At 40.2% G+C, this 25548-nt stretch overlaps 1 protein-coding gene across 1 annotated transcript; it reads left to right on the top strand.

Annotated features, from left to right (window-relative positions):
• The first annotated feature begins 722 nt into the window (after positions 1 to 722).
• On the top strand, positions 723 to 11388 carry LOC139913101 (insulin-like growth factor 1). Its single transcript, XM_071901047.2, has 4 exons — positions 723 to 867; positions 1329 to 1473; positions 8299 to 8486; positions 9920 to 11388. Exons 1-4 carry the CDS (start codon positions 823 to 825, stop codon positions 10043 to 10045), a joined length of 504 nt encoding a protein of 167 aa, XP_071757148.1. The 5' UTR covers positions 723 to 822; the 3' UTR covers positions 10046 to 11388.
• Positions 11389 to 25548: the final 14160 nt, after the last annotated feature.

Here is a 25548-nt window from a genome sequence, read left to right as displayed (position 1 = left end):
GTCTAAATGCTGTTTCAAAGGCTTTTCCACCCTTGCAGTGGTCAAATTTAAAGTTATTGAATATTGGCACAAAATATCGACTATCAGCAGATTCAAACAGCCAAGTTTGTGCCAATTAGTGGGTTGAAGCCCCAGTTGACAAAATTTGTCAAAGATTCCAAGAGTAGTGACTGAATATTCATAGTATTCATATTCATAGTATAGTATTACTTAAATGCAACCATGTCTGTGATAACATTGAAGTGAATGGTTAATAAGTGAAAAGAAAGGGCCTGAGCCGGGAACCGAAGCCAGGACCTTCTTGTTACATGGTAGCCCTTTTAGCTGGTCCTGTTAGCCAATATTAGATTGCTTAACAGGCTGCCTACAAGGCAATCTATTATTGCAAGGCTAAATTTATATCTACATCTGATATCTGCTAATCAGTACCAGTCGTGTCAAGGTTCAAAGTCGCCAGGACTATCTATGTGCCAAATTAGAAAAAAACATTATTGGAGTGAATACATAATAACAATAATAATAATAGGAATCTCCGGAAACATAATGGGTTACCACCACTCATGCAGTGGTAAATATCGGTATTGGCCTTAAAAATTTTTTTGAAAAAGTGGGTAAAAAGTATTCTTTTGTATAAAGTATTTAACTTATCCCACATGGCAAGCATGGTAGCAATAGAGCAGAAATAGTTTACAGCATGTTAAATCTTCTGGTATGAGCTGTGAGATTACTGGAGGGAGGGAGCATTCTCACTCAGGTCCTCCCCTCTCCTGCTGGCTGAGTATAAGATAGCAGGTTCACTACAGACAGCCACAGACAAACAGGATGCACTCCCAATACTGGCCTTCTGCAAGACCACAGACACTGAAGGTAAGTCAGCCGAGACGTTTGTCATTCCAGCTTAGTTTTTTCTGTGACAGCAGAACAAAATTCAATGAGATGTTTCTGCATTTCAACAGCAATTTCAGGAATGAGACGAAGTTGCTCCTCACAGATACTGTCATGGATCTTTGGATTAAGAGAATGAGGGAAAATGTTCAAGAACAGAGTGGTTTCAAGAACTGAAACAACCTGCAAGCATTGGTCAATGCACAGCCATTGTTTATTAAGATTCTAGAAATGTATTAGGCATTTCATTGCAATTATTTTTGGGGATTATTGGTGGACCCTTTCTCCAAGAAAATGTGACCCTTTTGTACAAACTTACAGTAAACTTCAATACATGCATTGAATTATGTTTTAATAAGCTATTTTAATCACCAGGTTGGACAGCAAATCGTTGGTATCTTCAAACCTTTTCCATGATATTAGCTGTGTTTTCTCTTCCTCAGGTGATATGTTTTCAGATCTGTGTGTTTTACTTCACAATGTGCCTGGCAGTGTTGCCGATCCCGTCAGAGGCAGCCAGACTCCGCTGTGGTAGTGATCTCCTTACTGACCTGATATTTGTGTGTGGTGAACGTGGAATCTACTTAGGTAAGTCTATCCTTGTAAAATACGGCTATTTTCTAGAGTGACCGCTATGGGTTTTTGAAAGCTGATATTGATACCGATAGTTTTTGATTGAAACTTCTGATAGACAATATTTTGTACCGATATTCCACGTCTTTAAATTTGACCATGTTCAAGCCTAAAAAAATTACAATTCAATGTTTGCCCAAGAATTATATTCTTGTCCTTTGCTGTGGAAATAGGTCTATAATTGCTAAAAGTAAGAGAATCCAGATTTTTTTTTGTTTAAAACGAGGTTAGGGAATTGTTTGTAATTGATAAAATGCTTGGACCAACTGTTTCAAGGACCTCTTTTAGGAAGTCAGTTGGAACAGTATATAGAATTATTTATGGAAATCTTTATAATAAGTAAAAAAAAAACCAAAAAAAACAGTTTGAATGGTTTGACTACACAGTGATGAGGCCTGGGAGCATAATGCTATCAGCTTCCTGGTGTGACGTCATTATCTGTCCAACAGTGAAAAGTATCTGAACATCACTATCTGTTCAAAGATTATTATTATTATTAAGAAGAGTATTTGAAACGCTTGATGCGTGTCACACTGTGCGAAGACTCACCACCACCTTTATGCTACAAGTTTACTGAACACCTAATGTGGTAAGAAGATGTTGGAGTGTTCTTTGGTGCTTATGTATCAAGCAGCTATTTCATTTTATAGCATTAACAATTTTAGCAATTAGTAGGGTTAAACCAATATATCAGGCAAATATTGGTCTTCCATTAAAAATGAGACATGGTGCAGGCAGTGTGGTCTACTTTCTGGTATGATCGAGGTTCCTCCCTGACAACAAATCAGAGACTATTCCAGTGTGGTGTAGGAGGATTACAGGTAAAACCTGTAATGAAACCTGTCTCACCCTGCATTAAGGAGCTGCTAACCCATCCTAAAAGAATTTCATTAGTATGTAGTAGGGTTGCACGATTTTGGATAAAATGAGAATCTCGATTTTCTTGCTTAGAATTGAGATCACGATTCTCTCTTTTTTAAGCAAAACAATTTTTAATATAATTTTTTACTGCACTTTTTTGGCTGATACAGACAGAAACAACAAAAAATATGATAATGTAATGGAACTGTCACATCAACTTTGTAATCCAGCCATCTAGGCTTCGTCAGATGGCCACTAGAGGGCGTGTTTAGCTGTGAGATGCAGTGTTTCTCATACAAAGGCTCATATGGCTCTGCCAGAAAATAAAAAGTTGGTCTATGTATAGATATTAATCTAAATCAATCTCTAATGCGCCTAATGTCACAGACGCACGTGCGGGTCAAATGGGCTACACACACAGTACGCACACAATGTAATTACAGACTAAATTCCAACGAAATTAATTAACGGTATAAACTTCTCCAATCTCCAGCTGGTTTATCCGCCATCCATACATTACATTCTGCGCACACTGCACAGTGCAGCATTAAGTATAGCCTTAGTTGCACAAGTCTTTGGAAAATTACCTGGCTTCCTGAATCTCTTTTTCCGGGTTGTGGATCAGTTTCGGGTCGTTGTTTTATTTGTATGAAAATGTGTCGGGCGGGTTCGGATATGTGTAAGTGTCTGATCGGGCAGCCGCAGGTTGAAAAAAACCTGACCCGCGCATCACTAATGTAAACAGTATCCTGATAACTCTGCTGCCCTACAAACGTTAACGGCAGGTAGCATTATTACCTTGTGGTATTTAAGTAACGTTAGTAGAATTAGGTAGTTTAATTGATAACCATGTGACAATGCATTGAATTGAACTCAACACGTGCTGTCGGCCTGTCAAAGATATGCGCTTGTTTTTTAACCGACAAAACAGCTTAATTCAAATGCTTGATGAATCCAACACTTATCATAAAAACAATCAACTTACGTCTCTCTTCTTCTCTTATTTAGAACACAACCTTTGAACATGTGTTTTCCTGTGTGTGTCTACTGTTCTCCGTTATATCTCTCTCTGGAGTTGTTTTCCTTTCTGCCAGTTTCTGCCCGATCTGCATGTGCGCATTTCGTCACGTGGTGAGACATCGCATAGAGGTATGAATCGAGATCGCGATTTTAATACAATTAATCGTGCAGCCCTAGTATGTAGTAGTAGTAGTTGTAGTAGTAGTAGTAGTAGTAGTAGTAGTAGTAGTAGTAGTAGTAGTAGTGGTTTAGTGTGTCATGATGGTAGGAATAAAAAAGTGAGAAATAAACCTGGCTGACTATCGTGGTATAATTACTTAATCTTGTTAAATCGTTAAAGAGAGACAGAAAGCACTGTTAAAACCAACAAAAAAGGCACAAACTCAGTGGTGACAATAGCAATATGAAATAACCGATGTATGGTGGACCAAAACCAGAGTAATTTAATTAATTAAATCAGACATACCTTTGGAAGGCCTAGCCTGCAGCATGGTGACTATAACTAAATATAAAGATACAATATCAGCAATATCTATACCTAAATTTAAGTTCGGAAAGATGTTGGGTAATCCACTCCAGTACTCGATTCCCAGCCTGTCTCCACTTTGTGCTCAAAGTGGGGACAGGCTAGGAATCGGGCAAACTTGACTTGTTTCTCATGGACGATGTGTTTCGTCCATATCGTTGAATGCTTCCTGCCAATACTGGCGTTGTGGTCCAGGAAAATAAACACCTTACGCCTACAGTAGTAGAGCTGCTCACCCCTGGCCTTTCAGTGTTCTCTGTCATGATAGTAGTGACAACACACAATAACCGCTCTTGTCTTAGAGTTAGGCAAATCTATCGTAGCCAGAGGTGGCCCAATCCGGTGCGCTGTGTCCAACATGGGAGGCGAGGGAGGGTGTCTAGACATCCTACTATAAATGAGGAAATCTCTGTCCGTCTGTCCGCATCCATTTTGCTCCTCAATGGGTTGGCCAGTCAATCTCAAACTGCACATGGGCATTGAGCATTGGCATAGGCAGGGACTGACGGAGCGGATTTTTCCATTTTCCCAAATTTACGCTGTTTATGCGCCTTTTTGGCAAATCTGCGCGGAGTTGTGGCACGCGCATCCCCAGAAGTCTGCACGTAGTTGTGGCGCGCGCATCCCCGAGTAGGGACTAGTAAGACTAATATGAAAAAATCAGACAATCTTCCCTGGGTACAGGGTTGCTGATTTTCACGAATGTCAATAGCCTGTAAGTTGCAGCGATGGGATCGAGATTCAAGGTCCTCTGGTTTCAATGTCAGCTGTTTGTTTTTGGTGATGAGGTGGGAGACAGTGGACTCCACCTGAACTAGACAGTCACTGTATTCTGACAAATTTTTCTCCAGCTCCATGATCCTGAGATGGTGTTTGTCAGTGGCGGATCTGACTGTATCCAAGGAGGTGGAGAATGGAGCTAATGCAGCATTAATGGCGGTTTTGAGTTCAGAGGCAATGGTGGCTTTCAGCTCCGAGGCGAACACAACATGTTGTGCATTGCATTGTCCAGGTTGAACTACTTGGTGTTTTGCTGCTTCTCAGTTTGATATTACACAGCATTTAAATACCAAAAAGTATGTGCAACTGATAAATACTCGCAGTGAAGTGTATAAATATAACAAATCAAGCCTAGACTCAGGAGCCTCATCCACATGCGTTTTCCCCATGGCGCAGCCGAGGGCATTACAAGGTAATTGAACCGTGTCGCAGTACTTCACTGCATAGAATTGAACACATGCACCGTGGGTCTGTACAGGATCTGTGCTTGTTCTCCGCATGCTTCCCATGCTAAACTGATGAATCAGAACTTTTTTCTTTTTTTATAATAACATTTTTATTGAGATATTGTATCTCCTTTATTTTTTTTTTTAATTTATTACAAAGAAAAAGAGAATGGGAAGATTGGATACAGTCTTTACTTTATCTATATTTTCCCCAGTATGGCTCAACACAGTCATATAAATAGGAAATAAACCTTTCTTTCTTGTGTAGTTAATAATGTTTTTTTCAATTGGTCCACGAATGGATACATCCTGGGTTAATTTACAGTCTGTACTGATAAAGTGACAAGCTTGAAGATGAGCAAAAAAGTCTTTGTGTGGAACTACATAAGTAATTAGGACATCTGTAAAAGACCTAAGTACATTGTTGTCATCAAACAAGTCTCCTATCACTCTAATACTTATATCATGCCAAGAGTGAAACATAGCACTTTTAATACCTGGAGAGAAATCCCTGTTGTTCATGAGTGGTGTTAAATATGAAGAAATACCCTTTCTACCAGTAAAGTGTGCCATTTCCTGCCAAACCTTAATAGAATTTTAAGTATTAGATTGTCTGTTGACCTAGAATGTGCTTTCCTATTACTTGTGCGCTCCCCCAGTAATGCAAAGGGAGCACATCCCCAGGCCTCGGGAGGTTCTGGTCCCCCTTTAAGATAGCTGTGAACCCATTCAGAGATAATTCTACCTTATTTATTTAGTGTCATGGAAAGGTTTGGCTTTGGTGGGGACTTCATTAATTGGGTTAAGCTGATATACCATTCACCCAAGGCAAGTGTACTGGTTAATGGTATGAGATCCTCAGAGTTCCTGTTGGGTAGGTCCAGTCGCCAAGGGGATCCTATATCCCAACTTATTTTTGCTTTAGCCATTGAACCATTGGTTGAGGCCATTAGAAGCCGCGGCAGTATATCAGGAATCCAAATGGAGCCTATTACATACAAGATTGCTTTGTATGCGGACAACGTCTTATTGTTTGTGACTAACCCTCATGAATCCATCCTAGCTATAATGGCAGTTATACAAGCCTTTGGGTCTTTCTCAGGGTATAAAGTTAATTTTGATAAAACAGTAACAATGCCACTCGGGGATGATGAGGGCATACCAGATTTACCCGACTTCATGTTTTCTTGGTCTACCTTGGGATTCACATATTTAGGGATTTCTATAACTTCCAAAATCAAAAACATTTTAAGATTGCACTTAAAAAGGAGTGACCTTACCAGATGGTTTGATTTACCAATTTCATGGATGGGTAGGATAAATTTGATAAAAATGAATGTATTACCCCGGCTCCTCTATCCTATGCAAATGCTACCACTACATATTTCAAAGACACTGGCAAAGGAGATAGAAAGAGATTTAGTTTATATGGCATGGTAAAAAATCCAGATTAAGAATGAAGTTACCAAAAGATAGAGGGGGTCTTGCATTTCCAAATATTATTTATTACAATTGGGCCTGTCATGGCCACTCTATTCTATCAAAGGCCTGCTCGGCGTCAAGTGAGATAAGACCTTGCTTTTGATTAATTTTTGTATGAAGAATAACGTTTAGTAATCTTCTCATATTGGTGAGAGAGACCCTATTTTTAATGAAGCCTGTTTGATCATCCTTGATTAAAAGAGGCAGGTATCTTTCAAGTCTTTAAAGACATAATTTTAGAAAATATTCGACTATCAACATTTGTTAAACTAATGGGGCGACAAGAACCACATGCATCAGGAGGTTTGCCTTTCTTAAGAATTAAAGATATGTTTACAGAGTACAAGGAAGGGGGAAGAGAGCCTTTTTCAAGGGAGTGTAAGTACATTTTGGTTAGTGGGCCTTTCAATAAATTCTGGAACTTTTATAAAACTAATCAGAACTTTTTATTGCTCATTAGCCAGTACGCAGATCCTCAGGGAGCATGCTCCTGGCTGTTCCAAAGTCCGGGCTAAAGATAAAAGGAGAACAGGCTTTTACCATGTCTTCTTAAAAATCTCTTCTTAAAAAGTACTTCTATGAACAGGCCTTCCATAATTCCATTCCATGAAAGCACACACACAGATCTTCATTACAAAATAAACAGATCTCTATTTCACCAAATTATTTTGGCAAAGTTTGTCAAACAAACATGCCAATGTTTCGGCCTAGTGGCCTTCATCAGAGCATGTATGAGAATGGAAGCCATGCCATTCTTATACAGGTGTCTGTAGGTTGTTGGCTGTAGAGAATTGCATTATCATTTATGGGGTTAAAATATCTTTATACAAAATGATAATGACAGTCAATAGGTGAATGACATGCAACTTAGCATTAATAATTACACTGAGGTTTCAAACCACAAAGGGCATGGTTTAAAGGAAACTTAGATTTATAGGAAACATTTGGAACTGAAGTCATCATTGAGTCCAGCAGGGGTCATTGTGTTTAGTGTATAGATCTAGTACTTTCTGTGTGAACAACTTGGCTATGTTGTCCACACTGGCTGGAAGAGTTCACGGCCTAAAAAATGCAAAGAGGCTGGTGAGCTACAATTGCCCTCAAGCCCTTTCACCTAATTACTTCTCCCCTGTTCTGACCAAGGCCACCGTCACCATCTGGTATCAATGTGATATCACTCTTCCACCAAAATGGCAGCGTACTTACCAGAACATTTAGCCTCTATGGCATGATAGCTTTATTGTTATAACACATCTTATCTGACACCATTTTAGCTGTCACATTTTGAAATAAGAAGGGCACACAGAAACAGCAGTGGAGTAGAGAGCTTCTAAAACCAAAAACGCCAACCGCAAACCAAAAAAAAAAGTTCATTCATTGAGAAAACTGAGGAAAACTGCAATTTGAGAGTGTGTCCCTGCTTTATGGTTCACCAAATTGTGTGCTCAGTGGAGTCAAGAGTAAAAGAACACTTGGAAAAAAATAAACCAGGGCACTTCTTTTGAGTGCAAAAGTAAAAAAAAAAAAAGCTTTTATTTTTCTGTGGCTACCCTGTATATTTCGGCACATTCACATTACATTCATCAATTTTTTTCAAAAGTGAGGAAGATATTGAAGCTAAAGAGTGACTGTGGAATTTCATGTTTGCTATCTTTCTTCCACCAGGAAAAGGTAACTGGTCTGGTTATGGTACTCGGCCCAGAGGTAAGGGCATAGTGGACCACTGCTGCCGGCCGGCCGGTTGTGACCTGCAGCATCTAGAGATGTATTGTGCGAAACCGAAGAGCCATGGCCAACAACACACCACAGCATACCCAACCACACAACAACTTAACAAACCACAGCTAGTCATGGTAAGTCATTTCTAAAAATGATATTCCTGAAGTGATATCCTAAAATCTGGAAATCCGCAAATGTTCTGAAGTCCTTCAAACTTATAATTAATAACTTAATAACTGTAGGCCAATCTCTATATTATGCGTCTTGGCGAAAATATGAGAAACAGAACAGGTGAAGGACGTTTTAAGCTCCAATGGTACATCCCAATATCCCAGTATCAATCAGGTTTCAGGAAGCAACACAGCACCGTCACCGTAGCTCTTAAGGTGGTAAATGACATAATTGAGGCACTGGATTGCAGGAAAACTTGTGCAGCCCTTTGTATTGATTTGTCAAAGGCATTTGACACAGTTGACCATAGTATCCTGGTAAAAAAGCTGATCAGTATTTGATTATCCTGTCATGCGGTAGATTGGTTTGCCAGTTATCTTTCTGGTACAGTGCAATATGTCCAGTTTGTGGGGTCTACCTCATCTATTTTGACTGTTTCCATGGGAGTGCCCCAAGGTTCAGTTCTAGGTCCTTTATTGTTCTCCATTTATATTAATAACCTTTGTGATAACTTCAATGCTTTGTACCATCTCTATGCAGGCAACACTGTTATTTACTTCTCTGCTTCGCCAGCTATTGCAGTCTGTTTTTGATGTCTTTCAGTCCTGTTTGAAACAACTTAAATTGATATTAAATGCGGTAAAAACTAAGCTTATGTTATTTTCTAACTCCAATGAGCTACCCTCTAATCTTCCATGTGTCTTCACCCTTCAAGGTGTATAAATTTAGTTATAAGTATCTGGGTATCTACATTGATCACCATTTATCTTTTAAACCTCATATTGAAAATCTTGTTATTAAACTCAAGCTGAAATTAGGTTTTTATTATAGGAATAAATCATGCTTCTCTTTTTGTGCTAAGAAATATCTGGTATTGGCAACCTTTTTGTCGCTACTAGCCTATGGTGATCTGCTTTATGTGAATGCTTCTGCACATTGTCTATGGATGCTAGATACTGTCTATCATAGTGCTTTATGATTCATCACTAGCTGTAAATGTATTATGTACCATTACACCTTGTATACTAGAGCCGGATGGCCTTCTTTGTATGTACGTAGGAATACCCACTGGTTGACCTTTATCTACAAGTCACTCCTTGGGTTGCTCCCTGCCTACGTGTGCATATTTGTCTAGAAACCAATGTCTTTATGGCCAACACTCACAAGACTTTCTGCAGATGTCAGTACCCCAAGTTCGGATGGAGTTGGACAAAAAAGCTTTTAAGTATTCTGCACCCTTTACTTTGAATGCTTTTCAGATTGACCTAAAACTGTCTGAGTTGATTTCATTAGGAGAATTCAAATCAATTTTAAAAGACTTGGAGGATAACACGATCAGTCAATGTCTCTGCCATTGAATTATCTTGTAACCTGTTTTTTGTTTGTTTTTCTACAGGAACAGCAGTTTCAAGCTGTATTTCAGCGGAGAATTTTAGAGCACCTGGGGATACCCAACAGTTCAAAGAGAGAAGCCTTTAGAAAGAAAACACACCACTCACTCAGGTGGAAAAACAAAGCTTGATCATCATGCAGGAGGATGAACACACAGCAGATAACCAGCAGGCTTCCTTTAGCCTCTGGGAATCCCCTTCAAGGAATGACAAAACTGTCATGAACTTTGTCCTCATGGAGGGGCTGAATATTCAAAGTTACTAAATTGGAGTTTGGAGGACTGACACAGACTGTTATATGAACTTGAATAAGTTCTCTACTAAGTAGGGATACTCCTCACAGTGGCCCAAGAATTATACCAAAATACCAGATTTTCAAGAGATTTGGGGGAAATAGAGGGCTTTCTGGTGACATAACACACTCTCTGTCAGCCATGAGGTCTTCAGCTCTTGGAAACATTGGCTGAGAACAGCTGATTGTTTTTCTAAATGTATAACGTGGACTTCTCAACAGAATTCAGTAGAAATTATAATTTCATTACTGATACATCTGATACATTGATTTTGTGTTTAAATAATATCAGCTTGCTAATTATAGTATCTGGTCAGCTAACCATCACTGTCTTGTAAAAACATCTGATTTGCCTAGGAGCTAACACATCTAGTAGAGCTAGCGTTAGTAGTGGCTAGTAGTTGCATGTTAACATTAACATCAGTTGCTTTGCTAAATGGGCCTCCTGCAGTTTATTCAGGTTAACTGAGCAGACTCCTAAGCTATATCAGAGTGTATGTTTTGGAGTAGAGACTAGGGTATAGAAAATCCAGTTTAGTGTGCCACAGTAACTTAAATTTCGAAACAAATCTACCTTATCAGCAGTGTTGGGGAAAGTTACTTTTGAAACTAACTAGTTACTTTACTTTGTTACTTTCCTGAAATAGTAACTAGTTACGTTACTAAGTTAGTCTTTATTAAAAGTAACGCATTAGAATACTTTCACGTTACCCACTTAAAATCATGCCTTTAAAATACGTCTTCTGCTGATGTCATCACTCTTAATGTACAGAAATCATCACTAATCCTCATGTTTGGGACACAGCCTTAAGTAACATCTACCGTTGTCTAAAACATCAAAGTAGCTTTCATTAACGTGGTTCCACAGTAAATACTTGGACCGGGGCTTGGGGCTTGGACCAACTGGATGCTTTTCTGCCGTCACTGCATCACAGGTGATTTTGACTTGATCAACACTGTGAAACATTGGTTCCGTGTTCCTCTATATAAAAACGCCTAATCTGAGAAACATTATGGTATCGACATGGAGCTATTGACGTTAAAAGGTGCATCAACCGATGAATATCAAACTTCAAACTAACTTCACCCCAGTGATCAACGGAGCCTTAACTGAGCACCGCCAGCCTGCTGCAGTCTGCTTTTAATAACATCATGTAGTGTACAATACATTGTACATACAATTTGCACTAACTAAACATTTAACCATTTGAAAGAAAAATAAAAGTAGCGAAATGTAACTTTGAAAAAGTAACTGAAAACTGATTACATAAATTGAAAAACAAACCCGTTAAGTTACTCATTATCACAAAAAAGTAATTTGATTACTGTAACGCGTTACTTTGTAACGCATTACCCCCAATACTGCTTATCAGACTAGTCACTTTTACTTTATTAATGAATGGATCTACAGCCACACCACAACAAACATTTTCAGGTATCTCTCTTTTTCTATCCTGGTTGTATATTTAGGCAGTATTTGTACACAGCGAAATTTCCAATGGACCAACATGATGCAGCCAGATGTGGTTGCTGGGAGATTTCTGACACAACTGTAAAGTGTGTACAGTATAGTCTGTGAAATACAGAGCTGCACTGTATCTATTGAGATGCATTTGCTACCTGTATTATATATGCTCCCCTTAGGTGACATCATTAGAGAGAATAAACTTAATTTCCATAGCTATGCTGATGATACGCAGCTGTATATTTCGCTCAAGCCTGATGATGACAATGCCCTACACTCCTTGTCTACTGGTATGGCTGCAGTTAATAAGTGGATGAGCAACAATTTCCTGAAATTAAATGAAGACAAAACTGAAACACTCCTAGTTGACCCCCAAGCTAAAAGAGATCAACTTCTCTGTAAACTTGGGAATCTGGCTTCCCAGATAAAGTCAGAGGTAACATGCCTGGGCATTGTCATAGATTCGGACTTAAATTTTAAATCGCACATAAAGAAGGTGACCAAAACAGCATTTTATCATTTAAGAAATATTGCCAAAGTACGGCCGTTCCTATCCCAAAAAGATGCTGAAAAGCTTATCCATGCTTTTATTTCAAGTAGATATGATTACTGTAATGCTCTTTTTACCGGTCTTCCGAAACAGTCGATTGAGAAACTTCAACTTATTCAGAACTGTGCTGCTAGACTTTTAACCAAAACAAGGAAGAGAGAGCATATTACCCCTGTTTTAATTACACTCCATTGGCTCCCAGTATCTTTTAGAATACGTTTTAAGATCCTATTACTTGTCTACAAAGCTCTAAATGGTTTAGGACTGGCCTACATTGCAGACTCTCTGTCGTTTTATAATCCTTCACGAGCTCTTAGATCTTCTGCGGCTGGGTTTTTAAACACAAACAATACTACACATAAGAAAATAGGCAGCGCAGCTGTTTTTTAACTATGCTCCAAAATTATGGAATACTATACCTAAAGCCATAAGAGATTTGAGCTCAGTGAACATTTTTAAACGACAGCTGAAAACCTATTTATTTAACTTGGCTTTTAATTGAAGTCATTCTATTTTTACTTTTTATTATTTTTTACATATTATATCATTCTTACCAGTTTCTGTTTTTACTGTCCCTTTTACCATTTACTGATTTATTTATTGCTAATCCTTTCCATTTGCCCTTGTTATAATTTGTATGATTTCAATTTGTCTGTATTTCTTTTAATATCAAGCATTTTATTTTTATTTTTTATTGTAAAGCACTTTGAACTGCATCGTTTGTATGAAAGGTGCTCTATAAATAAAGTTTATTATCATTATTATTATTATTCATGACTGTATAATGTAGCGTACCATGTATTTCAGGTATAGAAATTATAGTTGCAATACATGCAGTACCGAAGAAACTTTCCAATACTTTGAGTGTCTGTGTGTAGAACTTTGTTTCTCTTGCAGTTCAGTAATATCAAATTTTATGTTACATATTTTTGAACTATAAAAAAGTTTGTGTTTATTCCTCATACAGTGATTTTTTTTATTTGAATACTTGTATATACTATTATTAAACATACTATTATTATATTATGAAACAATACTTATACAGTATATTATTTCACTTTTGTACGTGTGGAACCAGTGTAGGGCTGCTGCATGCGGTAGTAGTCAAGTCCGATCTGGAAATTTGTGTGTAAAAAACGTTGAGTCTGAGTAGATTCATTATTTATTACAGTGTAACACCTTTTGGCCTTTTGACCTGAAGCACATGAAACAAAAAGAAAGCTTTTATTTTGTCTTTTCATTAGCCCCCCCACACACACACACTGCTGTCCGTGCAACTGTTAAGTGAATGGTCTGTTATTTTTTATGTAAGCTGTTATGTTATGCTGTTGCTTTTGATGTTCAACTCACGTTAACACTCAAACATTTATATTGCAATAAAAACACTGTGAAACAAACTTTTACATGTAACCAACTTGTTGCTCAATAAATATAATAAAATTGAATAAAATGATGAAGAAAAGGGATGTCGGTTTTAAAATGTAAAAAATATAAGCTCTCATCAAAATGTAATTTCTGTTAACACGTAAATCAAATGAGCAAAAAAAAAAATTGCTAAAGTTGTCGTCTGGTGATATATGACCTATTAATCAGGGGTAATATTTTAATCAGTCAGAATTATTGTCATACTTTACATAGACAAGTATGACAAATTACATCATACCCTAACTGCTTAACACCAAATAGACACACTTTTAACCTGTATGCTCTTAAGCTAATAAAGAGTAAAACTGACCATAAAACACTGAAATAACATTTAGATCAGCTGTAAAACTGCTCAAAATCCTTACATTTGATTTGGGGGCTTTGAGTGATAAAAAACTATGAATGAAAACAGAATAAAAGATATAAGGTAATTTACATTATTTTCTGAATGATTCCATGATTTTCTATTGCTCTGTTTCTCAGTCCATTTTCAGTAATTCAAGGGGAAAAACAAGGAAAACTGGGGATTAATTTGTATGTCTGAGGTTTGAACATGATATTTTTACATTTGTGAATCACAAAAGTGTCTTTTCTCAGTGTGCCCATTGCCCATAGAGTTGTTTTGGATTCGGTCACAACATTTCAGAATAATACAATATTTGCCACAACTTGACCTCTTGTTTTGACGTTAAATTTCAGTGCAATCATAAACATTTGTCTCTCTTTGCTTTGACAAGACTGAAGTTCTCTTTCTGAGAACTTCTAACAAAGCGTTTTGAAGGCCATCCACCCTATTCCAGCCTGATAAAATTGTTCTTTCATATCATTGATTTGCAGGCCCATATTCTTGAAGAATATATACTTGTTTGCATTCAGTCACATTAATTCAATTTATACATTTTTTTACATGTAAAGTAGCAAGGTTTCTTTTCCTATCTAATTGTAGCATTGCAAAAATGATTGATTCCTCTTGCTCTGGTTTTTATCAATATACAGGATATGATGTTAATATCCTTTGTGCCATAATCCATGGTGAGCATTCATATGGAGGCCCAATTCAGAGTTTAACAGAATGATAACCTACCATACCAATGATTACCATAGAAAACATCAGGCTACACCATCATAAATCTACAGCACCATAAGACAGGCAGCAACATTCACCAGCTACCTACTCTAGTTTCAGGATGAGTGAGTGTTACTCATCCTCTGACCAAATTCTGACCACAATTCACCATTTAAAACAAAGCACCTCCCTCCTCGTACCGAGGACAGGTCACTAAACTCACACACACCCTTCGTCATGGTTTAACTGTGTGAAATTAAATACAACATAAAAGTCTCAGCCGACAAGAAAAGGAACAAGGAATAACAAGGAATAACTAGCAACACTAAGTAATGTGGCAACACAACGTGACTAACAAACTAACAATTCTAATGCCCCCCGGGGCATGCTGGGAGGCTTCTCCCCGCCCCTATTCCCCGGGACGCTACACTGCCCCCACCTAGCTGGTTAGCTGTCCCCAGCAACCCATGCGTCAGTAACAAAGTCCCGGAGATGCCCTTCTTCCTCTCAGGGCTGTAGACCTACACTTGGGCCCCAGGGCAAAAGTCCTCCCCCCTACAGCGGGAGTCGTAGGCCCACTTCTGTCGGGTCGGCCCCTTCCAGGCCGTGCAGGAATCGCACCGGTGGACGTGGAGCTCCACGTCTTGGCGACACCCTGGCCAGTAGAATCAGGACCGGAGGCGGCGTAAGGTCTTGGTGACCCCGAAGTGGCCCGCCCCCACCGAGCCGTGGACAAGCTGGAGGACCCGGGGCCGTAGTTGTCAAGGGACCAGGAGCTGGAGCACATCGTGGCGGCCCCTGGGAGCTTGACAGCGGCGGTGAAGGAGACCGTCCCGGCTGGTGAGGTTGGACCACTGGGCATAGAGGGCCTTGGTCTCGGGGTCCAGTGGCGATACCACTGTCCACGCTGGGCGCTGGCCTGCCCCCACCCAGGCCTGGACCTGGGAGAGAACAGGGTCTTGGCTCTGGTCACTGCGGAGCTGCTGGGGATCGATGACCTCCATGCCGTCATCATCGACCGTTGTGGTAGGTGACGCTTGGGGAACACCCCCGTCGTCCGGAGGGATGGACCGTAGGGCTGTCACCACTGGGGCCGCCATCTCCCGGTCCTTGACGCGCTGGCAATGGTGTCGACATGGGGAACCCTCTGGCTGGCGATGGCGTCGATGCGGGGGACACTCCAGCTGGCGGTGGCGCCGACACGGGGGACCCTCCGGCTGGTGGTGGCGTCGACGCGGGGGACCCTACAGCTGGCGGCAGCGTCGACACGGGGGACCCTCTGGATGGCAATGTCGTCGACGCGGGGGACACTCCAGCTGGCGGTGGCGTCAACAAGGGGGACCCTCCGGCTGCGGTGGCGTCGACGTGGGGGACCCTCTGGCTGGCGGTGGCGTTGACACGGGGGACCCTCTGGCTGGCGGTGGCATCAACGCAGGGGACCCTCCAGCTGGTGGTGGCGTCATGGGGGGGCCTTCTGGCTGGCGGTGGCGGCGCCGCCGAGAACCTCTGGTTGACGGTGGTGACACCGCGGGGGACCCTCTGGCTGGTGACGTCGATGCGGGGGACCCTCTGGCTGGCAGTGACACGGGGGGCCCTCTGGCTGGTGGTGGTGTGGAGGTGAGCCACACCCCTTCTCTGCCAGTGGAGTGGAGGGCCACGGCCGTTGAGCCCAGGTAGAGTGTGGCTCCAGCCACGTCCACTGTGGCCTTCCACTTGGTCAGCAGGTCCAGCCCGATGATGCATGCGTCTTGTATGTTGGCTAGCCAGAACTGGTGGTTGATGGTGTGGCTGTCAACAGTCACACAGAGAGACTGTTTCCCCCGGCATCCTGGTGCGTTGCCCGGTAACTGTCGCTATATGGAACTTAGTGGGTCTCCAACCTCTTGGTCTCGGGCCCTGTGTGCCAGGCAGTGTTCCGGGCCGGACCAGAGAGATGGTGGAATCGGTGTCCACCAGGGCTCTACATGGTGTGCCATTCAGGTTGCAGTCCGTGTGTCTGGCCCAGCCTGCCAAGCCGCCATGGTGAATTGGAGAGGGAGGAAGTGGTGTTTGCCGGTGGCAGTTCCCTCATTGTGCCAACCGGCTCTAGTTTAACGGCGGTTGGGGTGCTGTGTATCGTGGCGTCAGGGCCGGACAATAGCGTGCGATGTGGCCCAGCACGCCACAACGGTAACAGCCCTCGGTAGAATGCCTGGCTGCTGTGTCGGTCTGTCGCCGTGATCGCTGTGGAGGTCTGGGGGCGGCTTGGTGGGTCCTCTCTTCATCGTCGACGTGGCGCACCCGGTGCCCTGCGCTAGGGTGGCAGTCTCTCGAAAGAAGTACATGCTGTACTCGGCTTCCGTCAGGGCTGCGGTCAGCATACTTGGTGCATACAGCCGTATGTGTTCCTGGAGACGCTCTGGCTGGAGCCCCCTGATGAAGGCCTGGAGGGCGAGCTCGTCTTGCGTCGCACTATCGAAGGTGGGCTACCCACGCTGTGCGTAGAGGCGGAGGACTGCAGCATAGGCACCCAGGCTCTCGGTATCTCTTCTCGGGCGGCTGACCAGCTTGTCTCGATCGTCGTCGGTATAAACATGGCGACCAAAACAGTGAAGTAGTGCCCTTTGAATGGCCTCCCAGTTGAACCGCTCTTCTGGCTGGAGGTCTGTGAGGACTTGTAACGCCTTTCCTTCAAGGGCGAGGGCAACCTGGACCGCTGTCTCTGCTGCCGTCCAGGCATTTAGCTGGGATGCTAACTATACCTGGATGAGGTAAGTCTCTGGTGGCTCTTCTCCATTGTACCGTGGCAACTTCATCACGGGTCGTCGGCTGCCCTCTGGTGGCGCTGGTGAGACAGCCACTGGCATGCTGGATGTTGCCGGTGGGCTAGCCAGACTTTGCAGGCGCTCTCCTGCTGCTGGCCGGGGGACACTGGCTCTGTCGGGACCTCTGTGGCTTCTATCACTCCGTTCGTCTCCTGCCGCTGTCGTGTTCCGCCGTCGGATGACTCCTATCACTCTGTTCGTCTTCTGCTGCTCTGGCGCGCTGCTCGCCTCTTGTCGCTGTCAGATGACGTTTGATTGCTTGGTCGCCGCTTCTCTCTCTTGTTTTGAGGCCTGTGATGATCCCCCTCGCTTCAAGACGTGAGATGAGTTCTTCTATATCAGTGATGGTAGACGCCATCTCGATCCCACTTCCGACACCGATGTAGCGAGTGGTGGATCATTATTTAGAAAAATAAATGTAGCGATATCTTCTTCACTCAAACGTGTGTTTTTATTGGCGAGTAACACACAATTCACCATTTACAGTAAAACAGAGCACCTCTCTCCTCGTACCGAGGGCAGGTCACTAAACTCACACACACCCTTTGTCATGGTTTAACAATGTGTGAAATTAAATACAACATAAAAGTCTCAGCCGACAAGAAAATGAACAAGGAATAACTAGCAACACTAAGTAATGTGGCAACACAACAATGTGACTAACAAACTAACAATTCTAATGCCCCCCGGGGCATGCTGGGAGGCTTCTCCCCGCCCCCATTTCCCGGGACGCTACAATACAAATTTTACATTTCTATGTTGACTCAATATAAAAATAGTATAGTACAGAAGCTTTGTATCAAAATTGTAAGTTTTTAAATTTATCTGAGAGGGCAGCAGCCACCCAGCTGCTGACTTGTCTGCAAAAGTTTCAGCTTGTCAGTGAGCAGTCTTTGGGCTCCTCTTCTGCAAGGAAGCAGTCCTCCTCATCCTCCTGTGCACTTCAGGGGCAAAAGTAAAAGGTTTATATCCACTTCTGTACCTATCTAAGTCACCTACAGCCAAAATTATCATTCTGTAACCAGAGTCAGAGGCGGATATGCACGAAGATGGCGAAATTATGCCAATAGCCAATTGTGTTAGCATTAGCGATCACGCTAACTTTAGACTTTTCTTCATGTCCATGTTTCATTTAAGGGTCACACATAAAAAAACAATTTCAGAGAGAAGATGCGGTGATTACAGCGCACAGTTTTTCGCGCTTTAGCCTGGGTACTGGTGCTCTCAGAACAGGACAACTCAGTAGGGGAAGTCTCTAGGAATCACCAGAAGGCACTGCAGCACACGGATCTCTGCACTGTTAGAAGAAAGTGTTTTGAAACCCAAAAAGTGGTGGCAACTCTGCTGCCACCAATATAGTGGAGTTAAAACCCTGTTTACACTGGCGTTTCAAGACAACAATTAGTGGTATAAAACACCCTCCCGTGACTGTTTTGAGATCCAAAATCCGAATGGTGCTTTGAAGCACTCAAAACTGATATGGAGCATGGATACACCAGTGAAATAAATTATTTGAAACACATTTCAGAGATTCAAACTCTTTTTTTCTATAATTGGAGACACCCCTGATTATAGAGATTTGAAAGACTGCACAGTGTTTCGAGGTCTGTAAAACCTGGAACTATTTTTCTTATTTTCCTCAACTCCAAACACCACTTAGGTGTTTTGATGTCTTACTTTCATGGATTGAAAACACCACTATGGTGTTTCAATAGCTGACTGTCAGGGAATCCAAACACCACTATGGTGTTTTTATTGATTGATTTATGGCACTCCAGACACCACTATGGTATATTTAATCCCTTTTACTCCAAATACCACTATAGTGCTTATCCTTGACAGTAACTCTGTTTTACATTGTTTCATATGGTTTCATATCGATACACCCTCATATGGTGTATCAACCAACTATTTTACCTATTTGTCAAATATTGTTCAATGGTATATAAATATAAATATTATTCACTTTTTCAGGCATTTTTATTTAAGGTTCATTTATGATTCATGCAGTCACAAACAAATCTTAGTTTCATCAATAAACAATCAGCAGCATACAAGATATCGTATTGTACTTGTAAGGCCATCCAATGCCCAAATGAAGCAATGAGATACATCATATGACATACATCATATGTCATAAGTATCGTAAAAAGTAAAGTCAAAGATATTGTGTGACAAATATATTGTATACTGTATAGACAATTACGCAATAATTAATAAACATTGGTTCAGTGGCATCTAAAATGTGTGTGATGGACGAATAGATGGATGGACAGACGGATGAACAGACAGGGACTGATCCATAGTATCCATATATTATCTGTTAGGGTTAGGATTATTCAGCAGTTATATCTGTATACATTTTGGGATACTGCTACCACAAAATGAAGTACAAGAAAGCAAGGGCAGTGAGGGCTGACCTCAGAGAAGTTGTGCACAGCCAGTTTTATTTGTGGCTACTATGTAAAATCTTTGCGCTATAAGAATGGGCCAGTGGCTGAAATATAGGGAGTTACAGGGCCGACTGAAGCATCTTGTGGGGTTGATGTTTCCTCCTGGTGGAGCATCCCCATACATAAATCTGATATATGACAAAATATGTAAACTACTTATATAGTGTATATGTCCATGTATCACACATATATGCGTATAGATGTGATGTACATATAAGTCACCATATATACACATATATGTCAGATATATTTTAAAATATAGCAAAATATAAGTCTCATATATTTTTCCAGATATACACATATATAATAAATATATGTCTAGTGCATAAATGTTAATATATGATTTCGTTATATACTGGTACTCATATTAGGGATCCAAATATATTACAGTAAAATATGTAATGTTCTTATATGTAACATTTATGTAGCATCAAAATATGTCACAATAGACGTATAGTACATAAATATAAAATCTTTGATATTCCTAAGAAAAGAGACAAATAACTGTTTAACTCTTTTTATTGAATAATATTGAACAGTATATTGAACAGTTTGTTTTTTTTCGTTGTTTTTTTTTCAGCAAGTTGATTTTTTGGCTGCTGCCAACTGGAGCTCAGCCATTTTACGGTTTTGGCCTTTGGGTTACCCCCTGGTGCTTCAACATAACAGCATCTAGGAATGTAGAGAAAAAAGTAATCAGTTATAAAGCAGTCTTCATACTGGTGTGGATTAACTCATCACCATTAGTCGAAACGTACAGTAGCATGGGTTCTGTAAACTTTATAAAAGTATGTTAACCACATTATGTATGGTAAATATTCACAGCCATGAAAGCAACCTCTTATTTTACATGACAGACAGATAGATGGACGGACGGACGAACTGAGAGGTGACCGGACAGACAGACAAACAGACAGATAGATAGATAGACAGATAGATAGATAGACAGATAGACAGACAGATAGACAGATGATAGATAGATAGATAGATAGATAGATAGATATAGATAGACAGACAGATGATAGATAAATAGATAGATAGACAGATAGATAGACAGATATATAGACAGATAGACAGATAGATAGACAGATAGATAGATAGATAGATAGATAGATAGACAGAAAGATAGACAAATAGATAGATAGATAGATAGACAGGCAGATGGGAGATAGGGAAATGCAACTAAACTCAGAAAGAATAAAATCTTAAGGCCGCTCCGACGCTCCCCTTTTGCAACTTTAGATTCACCTCCTGAGAGAGTGGGATTTTATTAGATTTGCTTAGAAAATAATGAACATACTTGACAAGTTTTGAACTTTCTTGGCCTGACTGGTCAGGTGCCACACACAATACTGATCCCTAAGAAACTGTACACAAAAAAGGGTCTCCCGCAGAGGAGGTTTCTACGGAGCCCCGCTGGGGTCACATGGTAGAAAAAAAAACTTGATGTGTAAATCCATGCGAACGGATTTGTAAACAGTTTCGCAGTTTACTAATCTGTTCGCACGGATTTACACATCGAGTTTTTTTCTACCATGTGACCCCAGAGGGGCTCCGTAGGTTTCTCTAAGACATGAGGTGATAAGCAGCAAAAAAAAAAAAACAGCACCGCCTTCAGGTGAAAAGGAGCCACAGTAAAACAGTAATTTCTTGTCAAGTGTTCTACCCTAGTCAGTGGTCTAATACATAAAATAGAGCTCACAGATTGCACAGATGAGGGGCTGTTCGGTAGAACCGCAGCACTGGCATTTCCTCCTTCCAAGCTCTGCAGCATTTGTTTTATTTTTGGGAGCTCTGCAAAGAGGGGAAAAAAGAATTACACATGTATTTCCTTGTGATTTCTGTTACTGGAACACACAAACACAATATTTTATATCCAAACGAAAGTAATCCATGTATTATTACATTTTTACATTTACTACCATTTAGTGAAAGACATTTTAATGCACTTTGTTATCATGTAATCACGTTACAAAATTGAGAAAAGACTTAAAGGTCCATGATGTGTAGGGCTGAACAATATGGTAAAAAAAATCATAATGCGATTATTTTGACAGAAGATTTTAGTGGGAATAATTTTTGGATCATACTTTTCATTTCACTGAAAAAAATCATGCTGATGTGCTCGGGTCTGTACCAACAAACATTCTGTCATTCTTCTGTCTGGAGAATATGATTTGTGAGCCAGAGACATGGCCTACAAATTTGGATATTTTCACTACAGTTGGTCTGACCAGGTTCACTACAATATCATTACCCTACAAGGGGAACTAAAGCCCACCCAGCCCTGCTGGAATGGATTACTGTAGAAAATGTATGGCCAATTCACAACCTTAAACTCTTTATCCAGTTTTGGAGTCTTGGAGGTCAAACTGCATATATGATGTACATCGGAAATGCTCATCTTTGGCAGCTCCCGAAGACGCCGTGAATAAAACCACGCCATATCCACATGTAGCTGCTACAACAATAAGCTTTCGGTAAAACTGAACCGGAAACTAGTAAATCTGTTTTAACAGAATGCAGAAGTAAGTTGGGCATAACGCCTATTGATTCACCACTCCAAACCTTACAACTCCATCTGCTTTCATTAAATTTAAGTAGTGCATTATCATCCAGAGTGGACAATTATAATAACATCAAAATGTACTTCTATTCCCAAATTATGAACCCAGCTTACATTTTACGAGCACCTCAGGAACATCCAGGATCTTTTTGACTTCTCCAATGATGCTGTAACTGTCACATTGTGTGGGGATCTGAAGCTGAAAAGGACATTGGCATGGAAATAAATTATCTGGGGATGCCCCTCATGTACAATAAAAATGTACAAGAACCAGCTTCTTGACTTCCTATAATATTTCATACCTCTCAGATGGATTAAAACGCCTTTGATTTTCCTCTGAATTATGGAGGCGCCTCACCATGTCCTGTAACATTCAAGATATGATTAAATTATAAAATCATAAGTCATAGCTATTTTATACACTGTTGTACAAAAACAAATTTACACTTGAAGCCATGTGTCCAGTGGTCAAATCATAGCCATGAGGTTACAATAGCAGTCTCTACCTTCTCTCTCTCTCTCTAACGGCCCACGGTCAAATCACTATAATATGGCCAAATCATATTCCATAAACGCCGTCCGTGTTTTACAATTGTTAGTGTCACGTTTTACATGCCATAGTAGCTGTAGATGGCCGATGCAAAACATACCTTAGCTTTCCCTTTTTAAATAAGCTTTATCTGTTTAAATAATGGCACCAAAAATGGTTGCGGCTCGCCAGAGCAAACGGCTTCCTGCAAGCCAAATAGCACACAAGTTGTATAGCGGAAAACTGTACGCTGAACTCCATTGAAACGGCTTCCTTTGTCGTTGTTACCCATACATAAATCTTATTATTCACAACTCGACCCGAAAGATTTGTAGAAAATAACATATTCTATCAACTAATTAATTAATCTGCTTTAGTTGCTTGTAAACAGATTGATATTACCAATAAATTGACAGATTTAAATTTGGCGCGTTAATTTACAACAGCATATCACACCGCTATCAATGCATTATTACACATAAAAAGCTCCCTGGTCGACTTAAATCATTTAAACAAATCATTAAATCATTAAAAAAATATACTGTATATGGACAAGCAAGTTGGGGTTTAGTTCTGCATAAGCTTGGCTGGTGCTACCGTTAAGCTAGCCTTTTAGTGGTAGGAGTTTGGCTAGCACACCCAGCAACTAAATTAACAGATTTTTAAACGAATAAATTTGATAAGGGAGCTGTACAAACAAGGTAACCTTGGCCTACTGACTTACCGGTGACTTGCCGCAACTTTTGGCGATCGATCGGGCACGCTTCAGTGGCCTTCTCGGATGTTCTGTCCCGTTCTGCCTCCCCAGCAGGTGCTCCCTTCAAAACAGTCCCATGGGGTACTTCATCTGCGTTGCACTGCTTATCAGAATGGCGATGATGCGATAAAAAGGCCAATAAATCGACATTTTCAGTGGTTGCTTTTTCTGTGTTCTAATAATTTTTGTGAAATGTATATGGTGTAAATAATTTGACGTTACATTTTCATGACTGTCAAACAACAGCAAGATCATTAAAATGTTTTTCTTGAAGTCTCAAAATGCTAGCATGAACCCTCTCTTGAACAGTTTGCTAGCTTGTTAGCATTTTGTGACTTCCAGAAAATAAACATTTTAATGATGATGCAGGTCTTTGATAACCGTGAAAAGTTAATGACACATTATTTACACCGTATACATTTCATATAAATTATCAGAATACAGAAAAAGCAGCCACAGAAAATGTCGATGTTATACCGCACGTTGTGGGCGTGGCCTGTTTGAAACGTCACGGGGCCTGTTTCGAACACATTTTTGGGGGGCTTTGCCGTGGATCGGCTACATTCCATTCCAAATACCGCCAATCTGCCGTACAAAGCGTGTGGACATTTCTGGTTCCTGAAATTCCCAGGTATCTAAACTGAGAGCTGAGGCACGGGAGTAAACTGACCTGGAAATGTCCATATACCCACAATGGAATAATAAGCACTCCCAGCTTGAGTTTTAATGTCAAAAATATATTGAGAATGTGAAATGTAAAAATGTGAAATGTAAACATACAAGTCATTATTGAAATAATTGTTTTGCAAAATGAAATACATTGTGAATGGTCCATTGACTTAAAGTGAGACTGCAAAATGAGACATTACAGTACCACTATAACAGAATGTCAATGTTTTTGAGGTGTATGTGTGTATATATGATCCTCCTGTATGCATGAAATTATAACTGTATTTACATTGGTTGATTTGGATGAAATTAAAAAAGTCTGCAGATAAAACGAGGTGATTTCTTTTGCACACTTTTTCGTTTAAATGCCATAATATCCTAACAAAGAAGTGTCTTACCATTATTAAAATATACAATAAAGACATAAATAAATCTGTATGTTAGACCAAAAATTTTAATTTCATTCTAAAAATTATTACACAACCTGTGGAAACTGTTTATAGTGTGCTTATGTAAAAAATAAAAAATAAAAAAAATCAGTTTTTGCATAAAAAATATAATGCATCAACATAATATGTTAACTACATATTTTTGAATTAAATAATTCGCTATATATTGCACAGCTTATTTTAAACATAGATCTAAAATGCATGTATGTTTACATACATTACATTATATATGTGCAAAACAAATATGTCTGCCACATATTCACACTTAAAGTTCTCCATATATGTGGAAAATAAATTATGGAATCTAGTATATGCACATATATGTCACCTTATATGAGAGACTTCAAATATTTTTGCTGCATGTTTGAACATATAACTTTAAATATATGTGTGAAACAAATATCTGAATCTCAAATATGTCCATATATGTAAAGTTATATGTCCCAGTATTTAATATATATGTTCATATATGGCCATATATCAGATTTTCGTATGGGTAAAGCTGCTCTGACCTCCTCATTCAACAGTGTTGAGGTCTGTGGCTGAAGGAGGACACATGATGGACACACTCACTCACACTCACTCACACACACACACACACACACACAC

The sequence above is a fragment of the Centroberyx gerrardi genome, chromosome 14 (assembly GCF_048128805.1).
Source record: "Centroberyx gerrardi isolate f3 chromosome 14, fCenGer3.hap1.cur.20231027, whole genome shotgun sequence".
NCBI classification, from domain to species: domain Eukaryota; kingdom Metazoa; phylum Chordata; class Actinopteri; order Beryciformes; family Berycidae; genus Centroberyx; species Centroberyx gerrardi.
Note: the sequence above shows the minus strand (reverse complement) of the source record. Positions and strands in the feature narration are given on the sequence as shown.

Bases quoted from the DNA above. Each gene is read 5' to 3' on its own strand.
- LOC139913101 (XM_071901047.2), top strand. From the start codon at position 823: ATGCACTCCCAATACTGGCCTTCTGCAAGACCACAGACACTGAAG. The intron at 1,474-8,298 runs GTAAGTCTATCC...TTCTTCCACCAG, and splicing joins TGAACGTGGAATCTACTTAG to GAAAAGGTAACTGGTCTGGT. The intron at 8,487-9,919 runs GTAAGTCATTTC...GTTTTTCTACAG, and splicing joins ACAAACCACAGCTAGTCATG to GAACAGCAGTTTCAAGCTGT.